General features: G+C 40.0%; 2 protein-coding genes across 4 annotated transcripts; both read left to right on the top strand.

The window, feature by feature from the left end:
• The first annotated feature begins 59 nt into the window (after positions 1-59).
• ssuh2rs1 (ssu-2 homolog, related sequence 1) lies at positions 60-5,787 on the top strand. Of its 2 annotated transcripts, XM_040008005.1 has the most exons (13): positions 60-482; positions 623-687; positions 1,215-1,316; positions 2,012-2,087; positions 2,266-2,395; positions 2,544-2,604; positions 2,811-2,932; positions 3,027-3,089; positions 3,179-3,261; positions 3,370-3,462; positions 3,587-3,692; positions 5,007-5,114; positions 5,234-5,786. In XM_040008005.1, the coding sequence occupies exons 1-13, from the start codon at positions 460-462 to the stop codon at positions 5,372-5,374; spliced, it is 1,173 nt and encodes a 390-aa protein (XP_039863939.1). In that variant the 5' UTR covers positions 60-459; the 3' UTR covers positions 5,375-5,786. The 2 variants fall into 2 exon arrangements, with proteins under 2 accessions (XP_039863939.1, XP_039863940.1); XM_040008006.1 differs by lacking the exons at positions 60-482; positions 623-687 and adding an exon at positions 735-956 and having other exon boundaries at positions 5,234-5,787.
• Positions 5,788-5,938: 151 nt separating this feature from the next.
• Positions 5,939-24,303, top strand: LOC120719092 (DDB1- and CUL4-associated factor 1-like). 2 transcript variants are annotated; one of them, XM_040007991.1, is made up of 25 exons: positions 5,939-6,211; positions 8,161-8,281; positions 9,199-9,275; positions 9,365-9,438; positions 9,537-9,650; positions 10,874-11,011; positions 11,182-11,778; positions 12,303-12,404; positions 12,496-12,654; positions 12,910-13,089; positions 13,244-13,453; positions 13,567-13,736; positions 13,853-13,977; positions 14,336-14,571; positions 15,821-16,905; positions 17,005-17,203; positions 18,325-18,407; positions 18,836-18,920; positions 19,003-19,236; positions 19,669-19,762; positions 20,224-20,328; positions 20,515-20,588; positions 20,679-20,774; positions 20,881-21,178; positions 23,436-24,303. In XM_040007991.1, the coding sequence occupies exons 2-25, from the start codon at positions 8,169-8,171 to the stop codon at positions 23,489-23,491; spliced, it is 4,704 nt and encodes a 1,567-aa protein (XP_039863925.1). In that variant the 5' UTR covers positions 5,939-6,211; positions 8,161-8,168; the 3' UTR covers positions 23,492-24,303. The 2 variants fall into 2 exon arrangements, with proteins under 2 accessions (XP_039863925.1, XP_039863926.1); XM_040007992.1 differs by lacking the exons at positions 5,939-6,211; positions 8,161-8,281; positions 9,199-9,275; positions 9,365-9,438; positions 9,537-9,650 and adding an exon at positions 9,684-9,818.
• Positions 24,304-24,854: the final 551 nt, after the last annotated feature.

Genomic DNA, 24,854 nt, shown 5'->3' with positions numbered 1-24,854 from the left:
ACATATTTGGACTCTGGTCGTTGTTATTATTCGTAAAGTGTTTTGATACCTTCCGGTGGTGCTCTGGGGCTTTTAGCTGTAAATACACCATTATTTGTAACACGCTCCCAAAACTTGGTGCGTACTTCCTGAGCGGATACTTTCTCTTTTGGGGGGAGTGTGTATGTGCTGGGGTGGGTTTTTCTGTACTTCTCTAAACTATCAAGAAAACACGGTAGTTCCTATTTTGAGAAAACCAGAAATCTTTTTTTAAATCCTGTTTGACTGCTGCAACCAGAGCTGGCAGCTGTGAAAAAGCTGGGAACGTAACGCAGGAGTGGGGCAATAAAAGGCGAATGATTAGTCTTATGTCACATGATTGATGTCTTGTGATGAAGTGACAGTGCATGGTTCTAGATCACATCTGAAGACTTTGCACGGTGTGACTTTTCTTCCGTAGCTGCCGTGAAACGCTTTGGAATGGAGCGACAGCCTTTTCTGAGGTAATGATCGCGTTATTCTGTATTTCTTTGCTTTAAACTTTAACCCAGCTCGCATTTTATTGTATTTATTAATTTTTTTGCCCCCCCCCACACACACACACACTGTGATTATCTTAACTTTCGTTTCCCCTTACTTGCAGTCAGCCAGGCAGAGATTATGGAATAAATAATCCCGGTTATATACCAGCAGCTGCGGGGACGCCTGGTAAGATCTTTTACCCTCCTTGTTATTTTCTTACTTGATACAGGTTGTTGTGATAAAAGTAATAGTTATCATCTTCCGGCTGTGGGAGTGACGTCATCGCGGCGTACAGGTTAGGTGTCTGTCGCTGGAGAAGTCGTATGTAGTGTAACATAAGACTGCTGGGGGTGTAATGTCTAGCGAGATTTAAGAAAGTGAGATCATCCCCTGTCTGAAGTAGTTGGTGCGGGAAAAACAACTCAGTATGGATACGAACATGGAGTTGCACAAACTTAAGTCACATTGCACCCTAACAGCTTTATAGGATGTTGTGAAGCAGTGACGTGTAATTTGGACAATACCCGGAGATTTCAGAGTAGACTCAGTGATGGAGTTTATTTATTTATGTATTTATTTTACAGCTTTCTTTTCCCGGTTTTCTTTTTGGTCTGGCTGTGATTCGTGAAAATGTCAATACAGGACTGAAATTTTATACAATTTCAAAGTCTGTCTGTGGCTATGAGTGAACTGGTTCTTCTGGTTTGTTTCAGCAATGTTTGCCCCACCTGTTGCTGAGTCCATTGGCCCCACCGCTCCTCCAGCCAGCATGTTTGACAGCATGCCTGGATATGAAGGAACAGTCGCTGGGGGAGGTATATGCCGGACATAGTTTGTTTGCGCCACTATGAATGTCCTATGCAAGGCTCAAATGGTTCAATAAAACTACATTACATAATTTAAAAAAAAAAAAAAATGTGAAAATGATACACCTTGTATGCTATGCTATATTTATACTTAAAAACACACTTTTCCATGAAAAATGGCTGAAAGGGAAGAAGACAATGAATGCAGTACTCATAAATTAATATTTACTTTACATCATGTTACAGCGTACAATCATATAACAAAACAATTATGATGATGAGGTAACATGCATCAATAATTACAGATTTTACAAATATTTGCATTATTTACCTAGTTTTGCAAGGTTCCCAAATACACACTATATGCTCTACTTTGGGTATACTGAAAATATGAGGTGTTAATACAATCAAATGCGTATTATGAGATTGTAACTTCTTGGGGGTGTCCGATTTTTCTGCAGTGTTGAAAAGTTGCCCTCAGCTTTGTAAATCTTTGCAAAGTACAAGAAAATGTCAGTATAAAAGATACCAGATCAATATTTATAAATAAAACTGCACGTTGTCAGCAGGTTTTTCAGATATGATTAATCGTAGTTCCAGACTCAGAGAAAAACTCAACTGGCCAGACTTTGAGGTCTAGCGTTAGGCTTGTCTTTTTGTTGTCTTTTTTTATTGTATGAATCTAAAAACGTTTTGATTTTAAGGTGGATTTCTGCCGCCACCCATGTCCACATTCCCAGCAGTGCAGCCTGAGCCTGCACTGGATCAACCCCAGTGGAAGTAAGACTCAAACCACTTTCTTTCACCATACTAGCTCATGATATTGCAAAACATTTTCGATGATTGGATTTTAGGAAGCAAAAAAAATCTCAGTGCCTCAGCACCCAGACAACTGAAACTTCATATTAAAAGGGTAGACAATGTGACATACCATATCACCTTCCCTTATTACTGGCAGCATTCCCTCTATATCTGAAAACACAGCCCGGGACGCCTTACTCCTGTTTGTAAAGAGTAAATGCTGCTACAGTTCTGCACCAGCAAAGGATGGAGTGATCACTAACATGGAGGCATTCAATACATATAGGGTAAGATGAAGTAGGCTGTGTTTGGAAAAACCTGCCACAATGACAATCAAAAATAACTTTTTTTTTTTTTTTTTTTTTTTTTTTTTTTTACATTACAGAGCATGAATAATCATTAATAATAACCAATACAAACATTTATGTTTTTTAGTACCGCCTGGACACTTTCACTGAATCCAGATCTACAGAGTGGAGTCACGAACCATACACAGGTACAATGCTGTTTAAATAAGTGTCCTTTTTTATTGTTAAAAAATAGAATTACTCTTAAGTCTGAAGTAACATTATGAATTTCATGTCAGACAAACAGTCCAATAGTCAAAGATGTAGATCTGCTTATCAGCATGTTACAATGAGCAAAATTCCATTAGCTGTCAGCTGTCAGCTAGCTATTTAGGATACATTTTATTTGTACCAGGTCAGACGGTGGATGCCTATGCCCAACAACCTCCAGGGCCTTGGGATATTCTTGCTAAAACCCCCCAATTTTTTTTGGATGACAAACAATTTATTAAAGTTCCCTACACATCATCTGTGAAGGTAAGCTGTGGAAAACACGTTAAAAATAACTACTTTTACTTTTTAAAAAAATGTTTTGTTTATTTTTATCTCACTATAAACATTGCATTCACAGCCCTGCCATAATTGTTTGGGAATTGGCCGAAAACCATGCAAAGACTGTGCCGGAGCTGGTAACGTAAGTATTTTTGCACGGCCCTCAGGAGAAAAAAGGATAAATGATAAAATTCCTAAAAGCCTTTTCTTTTTCTTTTTTTCTCCTGACAGAAAGTTTGCTGGGTGTGTAATGGATCTTGTTATCGTCACGGAAATGATAGGTGCACCCACTGCAGTGGCAGAGGAAGAGAAAAGTAAGCATAAACCACAGATTTCTTATTTTTAGGGTCAAACAGGGTCATGTACTATGAATCAAATTTTAGCTTTTTTTGTGAAGCATACTGATAGTAGTTCCTTTACAGTTGCAGCTCCTGTCATGGGCAAGGATCGAGGCAGTGTGACGTATGCAATGGAAAACAACAGCTCTTGGTTTACATCAAGCTCACTGTGAAATGGTGCACATTGACAAAAATTACTTTACTAGCTTAGCCAGCGCAATAGTCTCTTAATAAGATGAATCTCATTCATATACAATGTAAAGCTGCTATAATAGAAGACTGAATTTCCTCTTGCTTCCAGGACTAACAACACTGATGCCTATGTTGTGGAACAGTTGAGTGGACTTCGGGTGGAAAACCTTAGCAAGGTGTCTGGCAAGGAGCTCTTCAGAGACACCCAATACATGGTATTCTATCTATGACGATATTACTATCCATATTTGGTGTGATACCTGGTACGCCGCAAGAAAATAATTGAAAATAGATCATTATATATTTGTAACTAAAGAAGGAAAAAAAACACCCAGAAAATTTTCTGTTGATTATAATTTTATTTTAAAGTTTGTGACAGAACAATTTGAATAAGTATGGCTTGTTTGGAAGAGATGCCAGGAGGAAGCCTCTTTTCTCTAAAAAGAGCAGCAGCACGGCTTAGGTTTGCAGAGTTGCATATGAGCAAACCACAAAACTTTTGAAACAATGTGCTTTGGGCAGATGACACTAAAGAGACATGTGTGACTGTAATGCACAACACAGTTTTTGAGAAAACCAAACACAACATATCAGCTTAAACACTTCATACCAACTGTTAAGCACTGTGGTGGAGTGTTGATAATTTAGGCTTCTTCTACAGGAATAGGACCCGGGCACCTTGCAGTCATTGATGCGTCTGTATAGTACAGTCGCATGTGAGGCAATCTGACAGCTAAAGCTCAGGGAAAATTGGCTCAACGACAGAAAAATGATCTCAAGCCCAGCAGCAAATCTACAACAGAAAGCCTGAAAAAGGAAAAAAGTTTTGCAATGGCCCAGTCAATATCCAGACCTCAACCTGACTAATATGCTGTGGCAGGACTTTAAAAGAGCTGTGCATAAACAAATGACCAAAAAAAATTCAATAAACTGAAGCAACATTATAAAGCAACAAAGTGAGAGACTGATAGCAGAAAACTATTACTCTAAGTTATTGCTGCTAAGAGTTGCTCTACAACATACTGAATCATGGGCTGTACTTAGTTTTTCCCAGGACTCCATAGAGCCATGTGAATGTTTTCACATGGCTCTATGCAGTCCTGTCCTGACATTTTACATGACTGAATATTTGGAGCATGTGTATCTTTAATCACATTATTATTCTCAGTAATGTTGCAAGAAGAGATGATATGTTAAAACAATATCATTATTTTAGCCCATGTTGTATCTAACACCATTTACTGTACATCAGGTTGTTACAACTAGGAAAACATTGGGGACCACAATGACATCAAACGCATCCTGTGAGACCATTGTGTAGGACTAGTTGCTTATCTGCTGCTTTAACTATGCAGTTTTCATATCAACTTATCAGAGCTTATAACTGTATACCTTTGCATTTCTCGTAATGTAAAAATTAAACTCTGTTTTTTAATCCTGCTGGAGCTATTTAACAATAGGTCAGTGCAGTTTAAATAGTCACATTAACTCGGTGCTTAACTTAAATTCACTGTGAACACCCTTTGTAGGTATACCCACTTTCAGGATTCCCTGACACTTCGGTGGTGAGTGCTTCTCAGCGCCTTGTCAGTGAGCACCAGGGAAAGTACATGCAGACATCACGCATTCTACAGCAGGTATTTTTCGTCAATATTATATTAAAAAACATTTGTTTATCTATTATCTAATGACTTGGTTAGTTAAAGAATAATTTAGCAGCATGCACCCTACTCATATTTTCTTTCTCTGTCTGCAGCGTCAAACCATAGAGCTGATCCCTATCACCAAGGTCACGTACACCTGGAAAGGAAAATCAAACATCTACTTTGTTTATGGAAACGAATTCAAAGTTGACGCAGATGACTACCCTGCCACCTGTTGCTGTACTGTAATGTAAACACAATAGCTGGGCATATCAGAGCCTTTTACTCTTACTAATTAAACCACTAAAAAGGAGATCATATTTACATACTTATTGTTCTATTTTGGTGATTTAAAAGGGAGCTGTGTGACATATCAAAGTTTGATGTAATGAGGGAGTTAAAGGAGGCATTGAATGTATCATCTCACATATTAGTGGAACTGAAAAGGCTTGTCTATTTTTCGTGTTGCATGCAATGTCAAAGGTAAGGGATAGCGATTGTTATGTTTTTGTTTTACATGCAATTTTAATGTATTCACAGTGTAAACTCTAATGATATGTTATATGACTGTTTATGTTAACTGAATCCTTTTGCATTTTCTTTGCAACACGATAGTAGTGATTTTTTTCCCCCCCCATTATCAATAAAATCAAATTTATGATACCGTGTATTTGTATTTCTTAAAGCAGGGTCATTGTTAATTTAGAAATATATATTTTTAACACAATCAATTTCCGGTTGCCGAAGTATTTTTTTTTTTATTTTTTTTTTATTTTAATATGTATGATTGTGTAATATTTGTTTTGAAAAATGAAGCTCTGATTAAAAATATTTCGTAATGTTTTGCTGCGTGATTGATTTCGTCATTACTAGTCGCCGGTCGCTGGTAAAATGACGCGCAGAACGTGTTCGCCATAATGATAATAAACCGTCAACACAAGGCTGCAATAAAGCAAATTAAGCTGAGGCTGTGAGTCAGTGATCGATGCATTGATAAGCAGTTATCGGCTATTTAAGTCTGGACTAATACAAGTGGATGCGAGTCGTTGTGAAATTGAGAAAAACGAGCAAGAACTGAGCGGAACAACAAGGTAAAGTTAGCATGCTAGCTAACTATCCAGGTTCACCTGTAGGTTCACGTCTAGCTTCTTCCTTAGTGCTGTGTTACATGTGCAGGAAGGTGTTGTCGTAATCTAAAATGACAGGTTTTGCATTTCTGGATAGTTCGTCCTTACTGCAAGCTGTAGTACTGGAAGAGAAGAGTGGCTACTTTAGTGTGCTAAGTACATTAGCTTCCTTGTTTAACAGCTAGCCAAACATCGCAACAGGCAGTAGATGTGAGTTTGCTGCTGTCTGTTTCGGTTAAGGTGAAGTGCGTGTAGGAAAACAAGGAAAGCATTTGAGTTTAAATGTGTTTCAAAAAGAACAGAAAATATTTTTAGCAAACACTGACTTAAACAGAAATTTGACAGTTGCGGCAGTCCCTGGAGGACTGCTGCAGCTGCACGCTCAGCTGTGAAAAAGCAACGGAGCGAGTCAGCGTGCTTTGTTCTCCCGACTGGAGCCAAACAACCTTCAGACTAAGCCAACCGAAGTTCTCGCATGCTCCCCTTTAATAATGCCGTGGTGTTGTTTTTATTTTAAACTATTATTAGCTACGGATAGTGGCAGCACACGAGTGTGGGCTAAGCTGTAAAAAGTGCACAAATAAATAAATTCTTTCAGTGATCCTAAATTATTAACTGGGCAGATGAGGTAAATGCCTAATTGCACCAAAACTCTAAGGTCCCCGAACGCAAGTTTGTGCCATGTTATTTTGCCTACGTAATCCCTTAAATTGCAATTTTGTTGTACTACTTCTGACCTAGAAGTCATTTAAGCAAAACAAAAAACCAATTTTAAATTGTATCTTTAGCCACTTTATTACTGGAAACCTGTTGTCATTTGTTGCATTGTCTTTGGTCAAATTTTTGATCACCAAAGGTAAGTGTGGCAGGCATAAAATGGTATTTTTGTACCAAAAAGGAAATGACTGTTAGTGGAAAACTTGTCGTATCTCGTATCCTTAAGAGAGAAAAATTACAACAACAAAAAAGTACAATTGGAGGGGAAAAGAAGTGGGAGGTTTAAAAGTATTTGCATCAAACGAACAATATCTGAAAGTCATTCCTTGAAGAAATGTGGGGGGGATTAAGCAAAGACTTGGATAAACTGGATGGCTCGATGCATCTACTGTTCGCTGATACTTCAGAAATGGTCTGAGTAGAAAGGTGGCTCTCAAGAAGCCCTGCTTAAGGAAAATGGGAAGACATGGCTGAGGTATGCGAAAATACACAAGAACTGGACTGAAAATCAGTGGCAACAGGTCTTATGAATCGAAGGGCATTTTCACAACCATAGGTTGTTTTTTCTGGTCTTGATAAGTTGTCGCTTTTCCTGTGATTTGGTTATCTGATTTTTATTTTTTTTTAATTTTTTTTTTTCGGGGGGGGTTTCCACACAGCAAGCAAACCAAAATGCATCACAACAATCCACATGCGAATTTTCAGGCTGCTCATTGGCAACAAAAGTAAAGCAGGAAGAAGGTGTTGTATTCTGGGCTATTGGAGAACATGGAGAATTTGCGTTCATTTCATGGCTAGTTGCTAACCCCTACAGAGCATTGCACAGCTGTAGTATCTTGCTGCATTCAGAATACAAAGTATACATAACTACGAGAAGTTCTGTAACGCAGACTTACAACATACACCTGGTAGTTAGGATCGGATCAGGTTCACACTATAAACAAACCACTCTAGAGTTCATCTGGAACCGCACTGAGACCTTTTGGAGTAGGTGGTTTTGTTTCGGCCTGCACCCATGTGCAATTACTGCACAAACAAACCAGTGTGAGTTCTTTCCGTATCTTTTTAAGTCTAAAATTGTGTTTTTTCTGGGCTGTCGGAAAAATGTTAAAACTGACATAAGTAGCATGACACGTGGCTTCTTAAGAGGCTAATCCAGACATGATGTTAAGTGCATTTTTGTGCTGTGCTAACAGGCTGTGCTATGGCATCGGCATCTGCCAGTGTGGACTCCAAGGCAGAGCTGACTTCTCTACTTGAACAATGGGAGAGAGAGCAACAGGGCAACACGCAGGACCTGGTCAACATCCTCACCAAGTAAGCTTTGCATATTGTTTATGTTGGTGGCACCCAGCCTTTGTAATGACCCCAGAGGCCTTTGTTGAAACCACCTGTGATGTTTCAAATTGAATTCTAATTCAAAGTACTTCAGATAAGGTTTTAAGTCCTCATCGTGCTATTGAAGAGTCAGTGTGGCAAATTGTGTACATTTGTACTAGCATGCAGAGGCAGAACTGACTGTGTGTAATTTCCCATTACCTCCTGATACTTACTCAATTTAGTCTTCATTCTCAGACTTCTGTTGTTTATCCCACATGTAGCTGCAGTCATTTATTTTTACTTTGAGCTAGCTTTTTACTAGTTCAACAAACCTTATACTTTCACTTTATTCTTAATGTTATCCTTTTTAACTGTTTATTTGTTGCTTTTGGCTAAATGGTTAGACTTTTTTGGTTTTTGGTATCTAGATTTTTGATTCAAGCTCCTTTTTTCACATGAAGTTGTAATTTTCTTAAAAAACAACAACAACAAAGTTCAAGTGTAGTTGTACTGAATTCGTTTTGAATGATTGACACAAAATAATACTTATTTATTGTATACTGGTACTTTGTGCCACCCTCACTGTTTAAGAGCATCCTCCCTTTAGGCCAGCTTATTTCTTCAGAAGTAAGGATTGCACACACCCAGAGCAGTGTGCATGAGGTCATCATATTGTCAATTGCACTGACATCATACAAATCCCAGAGCAGAAAGAACTCACAGGGAATACTTACATGGTGACCTCTTATTTAAAACTTTGGCCATGTTTAATAGAAATCTCAACCATTGTAACGGATAGAAATGGCAAAGAAAGAGCAGCTGGCCTCACAAAGGACTGTTTTATGCAGTGTAATTAGGATGATTTGAGGGTTAGTTAAAAAGAGTTAAACGTGCTCATGCGCTGTAATTTTCAGAATCTCAGAGCTTGTTGAGAAGGAGACAGAGGAGTACCACAAAGCAGATCCTGACCCTTTTGATGATCGACATCCTGGTATGACAAACACGGCGACCATAGAATTGCAAGTCTACTGCTGATTTTAAGTGTAATTTATGTTTTCACATTTTCCTTTTTGCCACTAGGGAGAGCTGATCCAGAATGCATGTTAGGGCACCTCCTCAAGATCCTGTTCAAGAATGATGACTTTATGAACGCAGTAAGATTATTGGATGGATTTGAGAACGTTACCTTTAAAATAATGGGCATTTTTAGCAGCTCACTCAGAAGATAATTAATCTTTATTTCCCTTTGTAGCTTGTGAACAGCTACGTGATGACCAGCAGAGAATTTTCCCTTAATGCTGCAGCTTGTCGCCTGCTTCAAAACATCATGCCTGGATTGGAGACAGCTGTGGTGTTTCAAGAAAAAGTATGTTACTCCTGACTTCATTATGAGATAACTGTGAGATTTAGTCTTCAAGTTTTCTGGTTGGAAGAAAATGGAAGACACAATATTTCAGCTATTGTTATAGCCTGTAACACATTTTTTGGAGTTTTGAAGATGTGTGTCTTAATCAGGTGTATTCAGTGTTTAAAGGTATGTAAATTGACTCGAACAAAAAGATGTGGTTTCATTTTGATTTTATTGTGTTTATTTGATTTTATTTGATTTAATTCATCAAGTCCCAATTTAAGAAACACCGTGACTGTAGTATATTAAACAAATTGAGCAATAAATAACAGTACAGGCTGCAACTGAAATTAAGATCTCTTTAAACCTGCTTCAGCAGTAACAGCCACCCTCAGATGTTTCCTGTAGCTGCTTATGGGACTTGCACCACCACACACACAAACAACTGTCGTTGACTGAACAGCGCTCATCAGGCAATATCACTTCCTCTCAGCGTGCTTATTTAAGCCATTCCAAAACAAACCAAAAGCTCTTTCTTCTTTTGAACTGCTCTGTTTATTTGCTTAGCTGCTTTTGATCTATGACTTGTTGCATCATAGATCATCTTATAAGCATCAGATAACGGACTGCTGCCCTTCCACTTCCCTGTAAACATTTCACAATGCAAATTTGCAACCAGAACCTGAAAAATCAAAGAAGGCCCAAATGGCGATGTCTCTTTCACTATGCTTTGATGTTTTTGAGTTTCAAACATCAGGTAGTTTTCACTTCTGGTCTGTTTGGTCACAAAGTAAGATTCATTTCTTTGAGGCGGTGATACTGACTGACAGAGCACCCCATCACTTTTAAAAACACTGTCTAAAGAAGTCAGTTTTGTTTGTTGTGTCACAGTCCAGTCTACAAGTTAAAATTTAACTGCAGCGCTGTATTATTTGACCCATGAAGATAAATGTCATACTGCTTCTCAAAACACAAGACCTTAAAGCTTTATTTTAAAAAGGGAATCCACATTCACTATGAGAAGAGAAAAAAAAAAAAAAAAAGTACAAAACTAGTGACGTCCTTGGTGTGCGGATCCTTGGTCAGGTTAAAAAGTTAAATTACATCTGTACAAATCTGTGAATTTTTTTTGAAAGTCATGCATTCTTATTTGAGCAAAGAAAAATAAGAGCCACCTTTTGATGAAATTTGGTACTCTGTGTCTGCATGTGCTTCATCACTCCTGTGTTTGCTCTTCTTAGGAGGGCATAGTTGAAAGGCTCTTTAAGTGGGCTCAGGAGGCCGAGCAGCCCCTCAGAATCTATGCCACAGGCTTGCTGGCAGGTGCCATGGAGAATCAAGACATTGCAGCAAACTACAGAGAGGAGAACTCTGTTTTGGTCAGTGGAGGTTTCTACTCTCTTATGTATCAGGTTGCATTAACAGGGTAATGGCATGCAATGATAAGACAAGTAAATACAACAGGTGATTTAAAAATGTTTTCCAGCAGTTTGATCAGAACCAGTAGGTGTTGTAAAGCAGCTTGCTTTTTCTTCTTTACTTTTGACAGGTGCCTTTGATGCTGCATCGGTTGCGTGAGCTTCAGAATAAAGATGCTGAGAACAAAAGGGATATCAAGCGGCCCAGCCCCAGGAAGACACTGAGCGAGCCTTTGTTACCTCTGGATGAGGAGACTGTTGACGGAGGCTTTGAAGAGAAGCCATTCACACCAGGGAAAAATGGAGCTGAAAAGGAGGGGACGGGACAGCCGGACGATGGTGAAATTTCCTTCTCAACTATGGAGCCTGAAAACGAGCTTTCGTTCCGTCTTAACTCCCCTCACAAGACCAGCAGCCGTGCCAACTCGGCTGTGAAAACCATGATGAAACCCATGTCTGCTCCGGGATCTTTGGCAAACCAAGGAATGTCTGATGGCAGCAGTTACCTAAAAAGAAGAGCTGAGAGGGAAAGTGGCAGGACCTCAAAACAGAAGCTAAATTTCTCTTTGCCAGAGCCAGAGAGGAACTTCAGTGAGCTTTCCAACAGCAGCTGGACTGAGATGAGCCCCTGGGTGATTGGTAACAACTATCATCTGTACCCTTTGACCCCAGAGATTGAGCAGAGGCTAATCCTGCAGTATCTCACACCTCTGGGGGAATATCAGGAGGTTGGTCCACTTTTATCAGCCTATAGAGTGCTTAAACCTGCAAAGATCAGCTGAATAATTGATATGGATTGATATTTTTATAATCTGTTAGTTTAAATGACTTCAATTTCCAAATTCAGTTTTTTTTATTTTTTTTATTTAAGGAGTAATATGATAGTGAACATTGGGCATTTTAGACTAGTGTTCTTTGTAGACTGTTGAGGATTATACAAGTTTTAAATAATATTGTTTTAATGCAGCCCTTGTAATATGAGTTTTAATCATTTGTAGTTCATGTGTTTGACTGTGTTTGTGTGTTGGCACATGTTTACCAGCAGATGTCAGTCTTTCATAATTTTTTTTTTTTTTTTTTTTTTAAACTTCTCTTCTGATTATGTTTAAAAATGTGTTGTTGTTTTTTTTTAGGTGTGACCTTATACATTTCAGGTTCATCTAAGAAATTAAAAAAAAAAAAAAAAACTAGCAGACAGACCAGGCATTGACAAGTTTTTAAAGTACATTCTGTCCCACTCTCCTACCTGCAGCTGCTGGCAGTGTTCATGCAGAAGGGAGCTCGGGAGTTGCTGATGCATTACATGGATTTAAAACAGACCAATGATGTGCAGCTCACCTTCGAGGCTCTCAAGGTAAAACAAAGTTTCATGTAGTCGACCTTTCACGGTGCTTGAAGCGCAACAAGGTGCTCAAAAGTCTCCTGTTTTCTTCTCATCCTCACAGTATCTGGCTTCGCTGCTGTTGCACAAGAAGTTTGCTGCAGAGTTTGTTGCTCATGGAGGAGTTCAGAAGTTGCTGGAAATCCCCAGGCCTTCAATGGCAGCTACTGGAGTGTCACTGTGCCTCTACTACCTTGCCTATAACCAGGATGCCATGGAAAGGGTACGGAGAGTCACAGTAATATACAGCAATGGCTATTGTATCCTTATTTTGCTTTAGGTTTATTTTGTGGACTAAGATGAAGTCACTTGTTAAAAATTTGAAATGAGATGACTAACATAATGATACTATGTTAGTGATCTGTAGAAGATGACATAATTCTGTGCCGTCAGTCAAATATAATTTTTTTGATTAGAAGCTACACTTTAATACTAGTAGCAGTTCATGTTTATGTTCATGTCTTTATCTCTTCTCAAGGTGTGCATGTTGCCTCACTCCATCCTGTCAGATGTAGTCGGCTACACGCTGTGGCTGCTGGAATGTTCACATGCATCCGGCTGTTGCCACGCCACCATGTTCTTCTCCATCTCCTTTTCCTTCCGTGCAGTCTTGGAGCTTTTCGACAGGCAGGACGGCCTCCGACGTCTCGTCAATCTGGTAAGACAAACCAGCAGTCCTCGCTTTAATGTGTAAAAGTAAATGTGTTATTTATAGAAAATAACATAATGTGGGTACGGCATTGACTGCCTTTCTTCAAATGTAGAAGATCCTAATTGTGTACTTTCCTATGCTATGAACTGACTGCTTTCAGATTAGCACACTGGAGATCCTGAATCCCGAAGATCAGGGAGCGCTGCTGAGTGATGATGAGATTTTCTCCAGCAGGCAGACAGCCAAGCACACCTGCATGGCGCTGCGCAGGTACTTTGAGGCCCATCTGGCAATCAAGGTGGAGCAGGTGAAGCAATCCCTTCAGCGCACAGAGGGCGGTGCCCCCATTCACTCACAACCGTACTACAAGGTAAGCAGAAGACCTTTTTATCTGTTAAACATTTTGAAGTATTTTATGTTGTATTTAGTAATGCATATGTGTTTTGATGAAGTAATCTGTAGTGATGGTGTCTCATTCTTCAGGCTGTCAGCTATAGCCGTGAGCAGGTTGTGGAAATGATGGAGTTTCTGATCGAGCACGGTCCACCGCGACTCTATTGGGAACCAGCAGAGGTCTTTCACAAGCTGTCATGTGTTCAGCTCCTCCTGCAGCTTATATCCATTGCCTGTGACTGGAGGACCTACTATGGCAGGTATTGACATAGCAGTCATTGTTAAAATGCCTTTCATACATATTTTTTCATACATATTCTAGACAGTAGGTTTTATCAGTGCACTCAGAGTGATGGTTATTGTTCTTTCTTTGTAGGAGTGACACTGTGCGCTATGCCCTTGACATCCTGAGTATCCTCACAGTTGTTCCCAAGACTCAGCTGCTGTTATCCGAGGCTGTTGCTGTGCTTGATGAGGGAGGATCCACCGTTTCCACTGTTGGTAAGTTGTTCCATTTTAGTTGACATTCATCTATCAAAGATCAAATACAATTACATTATTATCTTTTAATATTAAAAAGTCTCATTTTACTTGTATATCAGTGGTATTCACTAAATGGTGACACATTCAAATTGCTTTTTATATGGCCATCTGTTCACAGAGCCATTAGAGAATTTCTTGCACAATAAAATCAAAATTTATTATCACTACCCACTGAATGCAATAACATGGAGCAGCTCTGTTTTTATTTGTTTATTTTGTGGAACCTTTGCCCAGTCCTTTTGAGATATGGCGTAACTCCAGGTATTCCTTTACAAGGTTTTTAATTTCATCTTTTTGTTTTGTTTTGTTCTCTCAGGGATGAGTATAGTTCTGGCAGTCGCGGAAGGAGAGGTATTTGTGAATGATGCAGAAATTCAGAAGTCAGCACTGCAGGTTGTCATCAACTGCGTTTGCGCTCCAGATAAACGCATGTCCAGCATTGGCAAGTTCATTGCAGGAACCCCCCGTCGTCGCCTTCCACAGCAGACCAAAGCAAACGAAAGTGTGCTCACTAAGATGTGGAATGTAGTGCAGTCGAACAATGGCATCAAGGTAGAATTAACGCACAGCACACACAAAAAAAATGGGTGGTTTTAATGTTAGAAAGATAATATTGGCATTTTTTTTTTTTTTTTAAAGCACTAACAAAAATGGCCTTCTGGCAGATCAAAGTATATCTTATTTAGTGACAGGAGCTGGAGTGGTAAATGAAACAGATTTATTTGATAGCTTTTATAATGGGTAACACTTAAAGGGTGAACTTCTTAAACCCACAACCACCCACATTTATATACTGATGTACTCCACTGACTTACACACTAAGGATCTTCTGAAACCTGTACCAGTGCAGCTGAAACATTACAGACAGAAAACTACCTAAACATTGTAACATTTGAATTCAAAGACTGCAAGAAAGATGTGGTGTTTTCTTGTAAACTTAGCTTAAGTTTGCAGCTAAATGTATTGAGGTTGTCCAGGATTTGGCATCGTCTCATGTAAATGATGGTGTATAAAATCACAACCTGCATCTGTTTTCTTCCACTTATCCAATTCAGGGTCGCGGGGGAGCTGGAGCCTATCCCAGCTACCATAGGGCAAGATAGCATAGATCAATCCGGGTTACACCCATGGATAGGCTGCCAGCACGATAACCCAAAAATGAGGCGATGTTCAATTTTCACATTTAAACCATAAATGCATCTGTTAGGAGGCTGAGGGGAAGCACTAGCGGCTAGCAGCACATCTTTTTTGCACAAACATATTTTGTCAAAGTCACCTTGACTTCACAGACAGAATTCAAGTTCAGCAAAGCCAGCTGGATGAGGTGTTCCTCAGCAAAGAATAGTGGGACGGTAGTTTTCTCTTTTTAGTAGGATTTCCATTATGTTTCTTCTCCTGGTCTATGGCTGCGCTACAGTGAGGGTATAATGTAAGGAAGAGATATAAAGTTGTAAATGTGATTCCCTTTAAACTTCTTCAGAAGCTTCTTCTCTCTTTGTGCATTTAAGGGATTGAACAATCCTTAAAAGAAAATGAGGAATGATTTCCAGTTTGGGGAAGGATGTAAGGAAGCATACAATATGACAATAAAAGCACTTTTACTAAAGCACTATGATAACGAGATCAGCTAAAGCACTGAATAACCTACATTAACATTTACAGATTTAGTCTGCTGCTGCTTATGCCCTCTGCTTAGACACCATTGTTTTATTCTCCTCAGTTGGGAGCTTTCCTGATCAAGACACTTTCGCTTATGCCCTCAGCCCTTGTTTATAACTTACACTTTGTGTTTGTCCTCTAGGTTCTGCTATCCCTGCTGACAGTGAAGATGCCCATTACAGATGCAGATCAGATCCGAGCTCTGGCCTGTAAAGCTCTGGTGGGTCTGTCTCGCTCCAGCTCTGTCAGACAAATCATCAGCAAGCTGCCGTTGTTCAGCAGCGGACACATCCAGCAGCTCATGAAGGAGCCTGTGCTCCAGGACAAACGCAGCGAACATGTCAAGTTCTGCAAGTTTGCTGCAGAGCTGATCGAAAGAATCTCTGGGAAACCGTTGCTGATTGGTACAGATGTGTCTCTGGCATGGTTGCAAAGGGCCAGTGTGGTTGCTCAGTCCAGGATCACCTTCCCTGAAAAAGAGCTGTTGCTGCTTATTAGGAACCATCTTGTGGCCAAAGGCCTGCATGATACTGCCACCACACTCACCAAGGAGGCAGATCTCCCGATGGCATGTTTGTCTCACTCTTCGCATTCTTCTTCTACCTACCCACCTGTTGCCCCTCCCCCTCCTGCCTCTCCTGTTGCTACTCTGCCTCGCACACCTCGGCTGGCCAACGGTGTTGGATCAAGACTTGGAAGCAACCCCTCTCATTCATCCACTCCAGGATCCAGCCACCCTCAGACACGTCCATCAACTTCACAGCCCAGTGGAATGCCTGCTGCTGCTTCTTCTGCTTTCCCATCAACATCTGTCCCTCACTGTAACAGTGGCTCACCACTGATTGGGCGAATTGTTTTCTCACGTGAGCGGCAAACAGGGTGCAGTACAGTAAGTTGTAAAAGACCTCGGGTGCTGCGGCAGAAGTCTGACCATGGGGCCTTCAGCCAGAGCCCGGCTATGAAGAAACAGTTTGACAGGCATCTGCCGTCTCCCCCTGCATTAGACAGCATTATTACAGAGTACCTGAGGGAACAGCATGCACGCTGTAAAAACCCTGTCGCAACCTGTCCACCGTTTTCCCTCTTCACCCCCCATCAGTGCCCTGAGCCCAAACAGAGACGCCAAGCACCCACCAACTTCACATCCCGACACACGCGGAGAGTCATATATCCAAAATATGGAGGTGTAGATGGAGGATGCTTTGACAGGCATCTTATTTTTAGCAGGTAAATAATTTTGTTTCATTTTCTGTTTCTGAGGCTCAAGTGCGATTTAATCGGCCCCTCACAACCACTGATGTAATTCCTCATATTTTCTTTGTCCAGGTTCCGTCCCATCTCTGTGTTCAGGGAGGCAGACGAGGATGAAAGTGGATTCATGTGTTGTGCCTTTTCAGCCCGTGAGCGTTTCCTGATGCTCGGAACGTGTACGGGGCAGCTCAAACTCTACAATGTGTTTACAGGCCAGGAGGAAGCCAGCTACAGCTGTCACACTTCAGCTATCACTCACCTGGAGCCATCACGGGTTAGTAGAGAGAACCACAAGTAAATAAATTTAAAAAAAAAAAAAAATGTATACAATTTTAAAATCCACACTGATCATCAGTGTGGATTTTAAATTGCGTGCTATTTATTATGGGCTTGAAACATGTGTCATGTTATTATGTTTAACCTACTAGGACCTGGCGTCCACATATGTGGACATCACATTTTGGGTTTTCTAGACTAAAATAGTAAATTTTGCTCTACAAGCGCCTGATATCCATTTACGACAGGGGTGGGCAACTCTAGGCCTCAAGGGCCGGTGTCCTGCAGGTTTTAGATGTGTCCTTGATCCAACACAGCTGATTCAAATGGCTAAATTACCTCCTCAACATGTCTTGTAGTTTTCCAGAAGCCTGGTAATGAACTAATCATTTAATTCAGGTGTGTTGACCCAGGGTGAGATCGAAAACCTGCAGGACACCGGCCCTCGAGGCCTGGAGTTGCCCACCCCTGACTTACGTTGTACTGCCACTGTTCTATCAAAATTTAAAGCGAATGTCCTCATATGTGGATCGTATTTTTCTCAGAATCAAAATTAGGTTAAAAAAAAAAAAAAAAAGATGTTCGTGCAAAACAAAATGTTTAGGTTTCTTTAAAAAAAAGTCAGCAGGAGGCTTGTTTGTATGATGTGTCCTCCAGCTGTTATTGTGACTGCAACACGGAGGACAGAGCAAAGAAAGAAACGGCTGAGGGATTGCAGCCATGCGTCATCGTCTTACAATCCACATGCATCATACTCGTGTTGTACCCAAGGTTGATTAGATCTGTGTCACACAGTGTGCCTTGCAGTAAACTTACAAGACTGCTAAAATCTCGGCATGTAGATGCCTTAAACAAGAGTGATGACAAATCTTCAAAACCTCTACCACTCATACAGTGAGACTAAATGTTTAAAGAAGACATCCTGTCAAGTGTTTAAGTGTTGAAAGTAAATGCATTTGCATTTTCAAGTATTATGTATTTAAAAAAAAACAAACAATTTTTTTAGAAAGGAGAATGGGATGCAGTTATAATTTTTTACATCAAGGCTGTTGAAAATTGCTTTTTCTAGAACTGTATTGTTTGAAAACGTGTCTGAAAGAGGATCTCGTGTCTTTTTAGGATGGTTCTCTGCTCTTAACGTCGGCCTCTTGGAGTTACCCGCTGTCTGCACTGTGGGGCATGAAATCGGTGTTCATCATGAAGTAAGCAATGCATTCACAAAACTCTGAAGTCATATTTACCCAGCTACTTTGAAGTGCACATAAAACACATTCCATTAAGTAAAATGCATAATTGAAATATTTGGAGTATGAAATTATTAGAAACTGCTGCCACGTGACTTCTGATTAAGTCTGTCGAGATCTTACTGCCTCTATGTATGTGGTGATCTTTGCCCAGTGGTATAGCAGCTTTAATCTGTCAAAGGAGCTGCCAAAGGGAGTGTGGTTTAACTATGCACAATAATGGCCTCTGGGCTGTAGTCTTTCTGGAAAACAAGCATGTGGCTTTATTCATCTGAATAGTTTAACCAATGCAATATTAACCCCGAGATTCTCTACAGTATGAGACTAAAGTGCTCTGCTGACTTTGTTTTTTGCTTAAATGTTAATCATGCTCTCTATTTCTTTAGGCATTCGTTTCTGGGCGACCATTATGTGGAGTTCAGCAAGCTTTCACAAGATCATGTCATCGGGACAAAAGAGCACGTAGCACGTGTACGTATGTTTTCCATAATGCATAAAAACAAAGCATCCAGCAAGAGGGTAAATGTTCATTCTCATTACTTCTCTTCACCAGATATATGATATCCAGACTGGTCAGGTTACTCTAACTCTAAACAACCCAGACCTGGCTAACAACTACAAGAGAAACTGCGCCACCTTCAACCCAACGGACGACCTGGTGCTGAATGACGGTGTGCTGTGGGATGTGCGCACGGCTCAGGCCATCCACAAGTTTGACAAGTTCAACATGAACATCAGTGGAGTGTTTCATCCAAACGGCCTTGAAGTCATCATCAACACAGAAATTGTATCCTTTCATTGTTGGGTTGGTACAACTGCAGTTTTAGAACTTTTACAGTAAACTTGTTATTTTGATCTTTAGACCATTTTATACCTCTCACTATTGTTCTCCAACAGTGAGGGGAATATTTGTAAGGATGAGGATATTTAAATATTTATTTGGTAAAATTCTTGTTTTGATGAGTTTGATGGAAAACCAAAAATGCTACCCTTTCTTAATGAACCATTTCAATGGAGAGATAAAGTGAATGCATAATTACAGGTCAAGGAATAGTTGTCAACAGTGGACTTTCACTGTAAATATAATTACTGTGACTGCTATTGGGAATCGTTTCACTGCTGAGCATAAAATATTTATTCCATTAGGGTTAGGGTTGTCTTGGGAATGGTTATTTATTGTTCTTGTTTCTATATCGTGGTCTTTAACTGAGACTTTTAGTGGGATCTGCGCACTTTCCACCTCCTCCACACGGTTCCTGCTCTGGACCAGTGCAGAATAGTCTTCAACAACAGCGGCACTGTCATCTATGGAGGTAAATGCAGAATTCACTGCGTGATGGGTAATGTAGCACATTTGGCATCAAGCCTGCAACTCACTTCACAGTCAGTACAAGTGTGTGAAAGGTGTGTTTAGGTAGAAGGTTGGTAAGTGTGAGGTAAAGTGAGCACGTGTGTATTTGGTGAAAGGTGTGAATAGAGCCTGCAGCGGTAGAGTGAGTGTGTGTGTGCGCGTGTGTGTGCATGCTCACGCGCAAACTACTTGATACCACAGAGTCAGTCAGAGCCATATGGACTGAAAGCTCAGTGTTGGACTGGCAACAGAAAGAACCAGCTGGTTCATGCCACCTCACAGGAAGAGCCATGGGCGTGCAGTACTGGCTTTGTCCGTACAGCGAGCGTTTCAACCACTGAGGAGCCAGAACCAAAGCTAACCAGCTTGCTGGGTTCCTTTTATTTACTCTCCATCTCTCCCTGTGGCTTTTGTTTTTTGTAGCAATGCTGCAAGCTGATGATGAAGACGACATGATGGAAATGCAGATGAAAAGTCCATTTGGTTCATCATTCAGGACTTTCAATGCCACAGACTATAAACCCATTGGTGAGGGTTCCTACATTTAACTAGCTCAAATTTCAAATTGATCCTTATAGTTTTATTCATTTAATAATAATCACTGTCACTTTTTATATTCTATATTTTATATTCTGTATTGATGAACGTATATATTTTTAAACCCACTGTAATACTTTCGTTAAACATGTTTTTTTTTTCCCCCCCTCTTCTCAGCCACTATTGATGTAAAGAGGAATATATTTGACCTTTGCACAGATACAAAAGACTGCTACCTAGCCGTGATTGAGGTAAATTCCTTTTCATCACATTTTTAACAATGATTGCGACCATTTTTCCAAAAATACATGAAAATGCTGTTTTGTCCCCCCTTCCCATAGAACCAAGACTCAGTCAACACTGACACAGTGTGCAGACTGTATGAAGTTGGTCGGCAGAGACTGGCAGAGGAAGAGGAGGAAGACGAGGAGGATCAGGTACTATTTATTTTTTGTTGTTTGTTTTGCTTTGGATGCAACCTCTTTGGTTCCTTTACGCAACACTAAAATTTCTAACAACTGACCTTCTCTGTTTGTGTTGCAGGAGGATGACGATCAGGAGGAAGATGATGACGACGATGAGGATTCAGACGACGATGTTGACACGGATCCCCTCATCGCCGAGCTGGAGAATGAAAACGGCGGAGAGGATGAAGATGACGAAGAGGAAGATGACGGTAACGATGAATTCTCTCCTTCCGATGAAGAAGTAGCGCGTCTCCTCGAAGAGGATGTTGATGCTGCAGATGATGACGACGATGATGACGATGATGATGAGGATGACGACGATAATGACGAGGATGACTCTGATAATGATGATGTCGATCTGGATGGCGATAATGGTGAGCAGAGGGTCTACAGTTTACCTTGTTCTTCAGGCTATAGCAATTTTCTTTTGATTTAGCTTTTAATTGTCTTCTAGCCTGCTTGTGGTGTGTAGATGACCAGTTTAGAGGTGTGTGTGTGTGTGTGTGTGTGTGTGTGTGTGTGTGTGTGTGTGTGTGGCTGCTTTGAGGCCATTCGCGATAAGAGGAAATAATATTTTAGATTAAATCCTGAAGTATCTTGAGAAACTACAACTATCTGGCAAACCTCGTTTGTAAGATGGTTACCAAAGCTCTCTAATAAGTCTAGCATTTTAATTGACTCCAAACCTGAAAAAAACATGTCCAGCTATAGCAGCATGAAGTTTTTTTTTTGTTTTGTTTTTTCATTTGAATAGTAACATTTCAGTTGCTCCAGTCAACGTGAATGGGGAAAATATTTGTGATGCCAGTACATTTTCTTTTTTCTTTTAATTACAGTGTATTTTAAATTGATTAAGTCTATAAACAGGAGGGACATTTGTTGGTGTGCCAAACTACCTGCTGCCACTATGTTCTGAAACTTGGCCACCTATCAAAGACTGGGTTATAATGGGGGGTGGTAGTTTGTACAGCCTATTTTCTGAGCTGTTAGTCAGCAGGGGTATTGTTTGTTTTTTGTTTTTTCCTCCTGAAGAGTGAAGGTGACAGTCATAGACAGAACATGGACACTTTATTAGGTACACTTTGCTTGTACTGCCTTAGTTCTTCATGACATAATTTCAGGAATGGACTGGAAACATTCTGGTCTGTGTGGACACATCATGCAGTTGCATTTGTCGACTGCAAACTGTATCAGGGAGGCACTAATTTGGCGTGAGACCTTGTGGATGCAGAGGCTATTTGAGTACAATGCATTCATTGTCTTGTTCAAGAATCGAGTTAAGATGATTTTAGTTTTGAGACATGGCGTGTTATCATGCTGGAAGCAGGCATCATAAGATGGGTACACTGTCCCCAAGATAGAGGACTAAGATGGAGGCAGCAGATGGCTGCCCTTCCTTGAGCTGGAGGTTTCTTCCTGATTTAAAAAGGAATTTTACCTTCCCATGGTCCCCAAGTGCTTGCTCATATAGTGTTGTCTGATTGTTGACGATTTCTGTGTTATTGTTGTGCCTTTACTTAACACTATAAAGCACCTTGAGTCAATTGTTTTGTCATTTGGTGCTCGTGAGGAAAAATACTGAGGTAGGCTGTGAAGTTTAAGACTCTGTACTAAAGGGCCCAAGAAAATATCCTCCATACAGTTACACCACTGAAGTCAGGATGGATATTATCCATGCTTTCATGTTGTTTAGCTCACATTTTGACTCTACTATCTGAGCACACAGTAGTCCTCTGACCTTTGGCACCAACATGGCATTTTCACCCAGATTTTTAGGGTTAACTGCAGCTGAATAATTTTTCTCTTTGTGAGGAAAATACCAGTAAAATACAATTTCTGAAATATATTTACAACAAGTCACTCATGCCACAACTATGCTACATTCAAAGTCCATTAAAATCACCTTTTTGCCTCATTCTGTTGCTCAGTTTGAACTTTGGCAACTTTGGCACATTGTCAAGATAACTTGACAATGTGTCTAAATGAACTCTATTGCTGCCATTTGATTTAGACATTTAATGAGCAGTTGAGCAGGCGTATGTAACAAATTGGCCTTTAAGTGTATTAAACACTAGAAAGTGTAATATGAGAAAGCACATAAATTATGCTTGTCCATTAATCAGCACACCTGCCTGTGAGTACAATCACATGATCAGCATTATATTGATTACAGTTTCACATAAACATTTTTGTAATTATAACATTAACAAACTAAATGTGTGCCTTTGTATAAACAACTGGGTTAGATAGATGAGAAATGTTGGAATGTAACCTAGAAGCATCTTTTAATAAATACAGCTCTGGTGTCATATAAATGATGCAGCACAACTGTTTTGTCAGATTTCTGTTTTCATGCCTGTCTGGTCATCCTTTTTTTTTTTTTTTTTTTTTTTTCCCCCCCCAGTGGAATTTTAAAAAAAAAAAAAAAAAAAAAAAAATGCTGTCTTGGTTTATTCCAGACGTTGAGACGCACAGAAGAAAAATCAGAGTGGACTTAAAGCTCCTTAACATTATTCCAAAGCTGCTTTGTTTTTGCCGTTTTAGCAGTTTCATCCTTCACCCAATGACCTATTCAGCACAAAATCTCACTTTCCCCATTTCTAAATCTGTATTTGTCTATCACACAAACAGACAGCTCTGACAACTCTGACCTTGAGGATGACATCATCTTGTCCCTGAACGAATGAGGAGCCATCTGAATCGGGGATAAAGGAAGCCGATGACCCGTCCACTTCTGCCCCGTGGACGATTGGTGCATAACGTGGGTCAAACTTGGAGCCCGGCCTGTTTGAAACGGCAGGTGTCTGCACACTTTGATGAGACTGAGGAGGAACGAGCTCACAGAGATCGAGCGGGAAAATCCATGCGCACAACTTGGCTTAACGTTGGGCATAAATGATTGTATATGATATAGTTTTATTTAAAAAAGGCTTGTAAAATTAAAAAAAAATGGCTGGTGTGAAAATAGGTTAAAAAGAGAAGTTTTATATTTTATCACAATGGTTCTTTAAATGAGCCTCTTCATTTGATATTGACTGATTTTCTAAGCCTCTGTTTGGTCACAGATTAGTCTTTGTAGGAGATGCAGCTTACTTTGCTAGGCTCTGGGCCTGCATTTGTGTAGCTAAGGATACAACACTCTCTCAAGCTTGTACTTAGCCACGCTGCCTAGAGTAATCACCAAAAGTACTGGAGTATTGAATTGGGCAGCTATTCTGATGCACAAACATGTTGCCACTGGTTCAGAAAGCATTCAAATACCGCTTCAGGATTTACTTTCACCATACAAACTACACACAGCAGTGCTATTAGTGAATGTTGCCTCTTGATTTCAATATGTAAATAGCGAAAATTAAATCAGCTTGGTGCTCTAACTAGTGTGGACACTGTACACCTGCTTGCTGTCAGCATGACAGACATTAAAGAGGCCTCTACAGCTTTCCACCATTACACCCCTTCACCGGGTCAACACAAGGATTTGGATTCAGTGGGTGCTTCTTAAGATTACAGGGTTTTGTTTTGTTTCATGCTGGTGGTAACATCACAGGTCCAATCATTCATTATCAGTAAATTGCATTTATTGCAGTGACTTTGGCTCATTAAAGGATGGACATCTGGCTAATTCCTGGAACATTCAGCAAAAAATATTTCAAATTTGTGTTTTCTCTGAGAGAAAAACAGGATCTATGACTGTCAGCCTTGTGAAAACTGATGCCAAGCACATGCACACTTTCAGTGCAGTGCAGACATTTCATGATTTTGGTTTTTTGCCTTGTAATTATTAATTTTTACCTGTTTTCGTTTCCAAAAGGAAACTTGTACGTTGAGTTTCTTGACAGTTTATGTACAACTTGTATGTATCTAAAGTATTTTTACTATAAATAAAGAAAGAAATGAGGAAAAAAAAATTATTTCTTTAATAAAATAAAGATTTTTCTTAGATCAGAGGCGTCAAACATAAAGCCCGGGGACAGAATTGGCCCGCCGAAGACCCCAATTGGCTCGTTGGACGACTTTGGAAAGGAGGACATAAATTCTGGACTTTTAATT

This window comes from Simochromis diagramma, unplaced genomic scaffold (genome assembly GCF_900408965.1).
Source record: "Simochromis diagramma unplaced genomic scaffold, fSimDia1.1 OVJJ01000545.1, whole genome shotgun sequence".
NCBI lineage: Eukaryota > Metazoa > Chordata > Actinopteri > Cichliformes > Cichlidae > Simochromis > Simochromis diagramma.
The sequence above is the reverse complement of the archived record's forward strand: the minus strand, read 5'-3'. Positions and strand labels throughout refer to the sequence as shown.

Coding starts and splice junctions, on each gene's coding strand:
- ssuh2rs1 (XM_040008005.1), top strand. CDS start 460: ATGGAGCGACAGCCTTTTCTGAG. Junction 483..622: donor GAGCGACAGCCTTTTCTGAG/GTAATGATCGCG, acceptor CCTTACTTGCAG/TCAGCCAGGCAGAGATTATG. Junction 3,463..3,586: donor ATCAAGCTCACTGTGAAATG/GTGCACATTGAC, acceptor TCTTGCTTCCAG/GACTAACAACACTGATGCCT.
- LOC120719092 (XM_040007991.1), top strand. CDS start 8,169: ATGGCATCGGCATCTGCCAGTGTGGACTCCAAGGCAGAGCTGACTTCT. Junction 8,282..9,198: donor CTGGTCAACATCCTCACCAA/GTAAGCTTTGCA, acceptor TGTAATTTTCAG/AATCTCAGAGCTTGTTGAGA. Junction 13,454..13,566: donor ACTCACAACCGTACTACAAG/GTAAGCAGAAGA, acceptor CTCATTCTTCAG/GCTGTCAGCTATAGCCGTGA.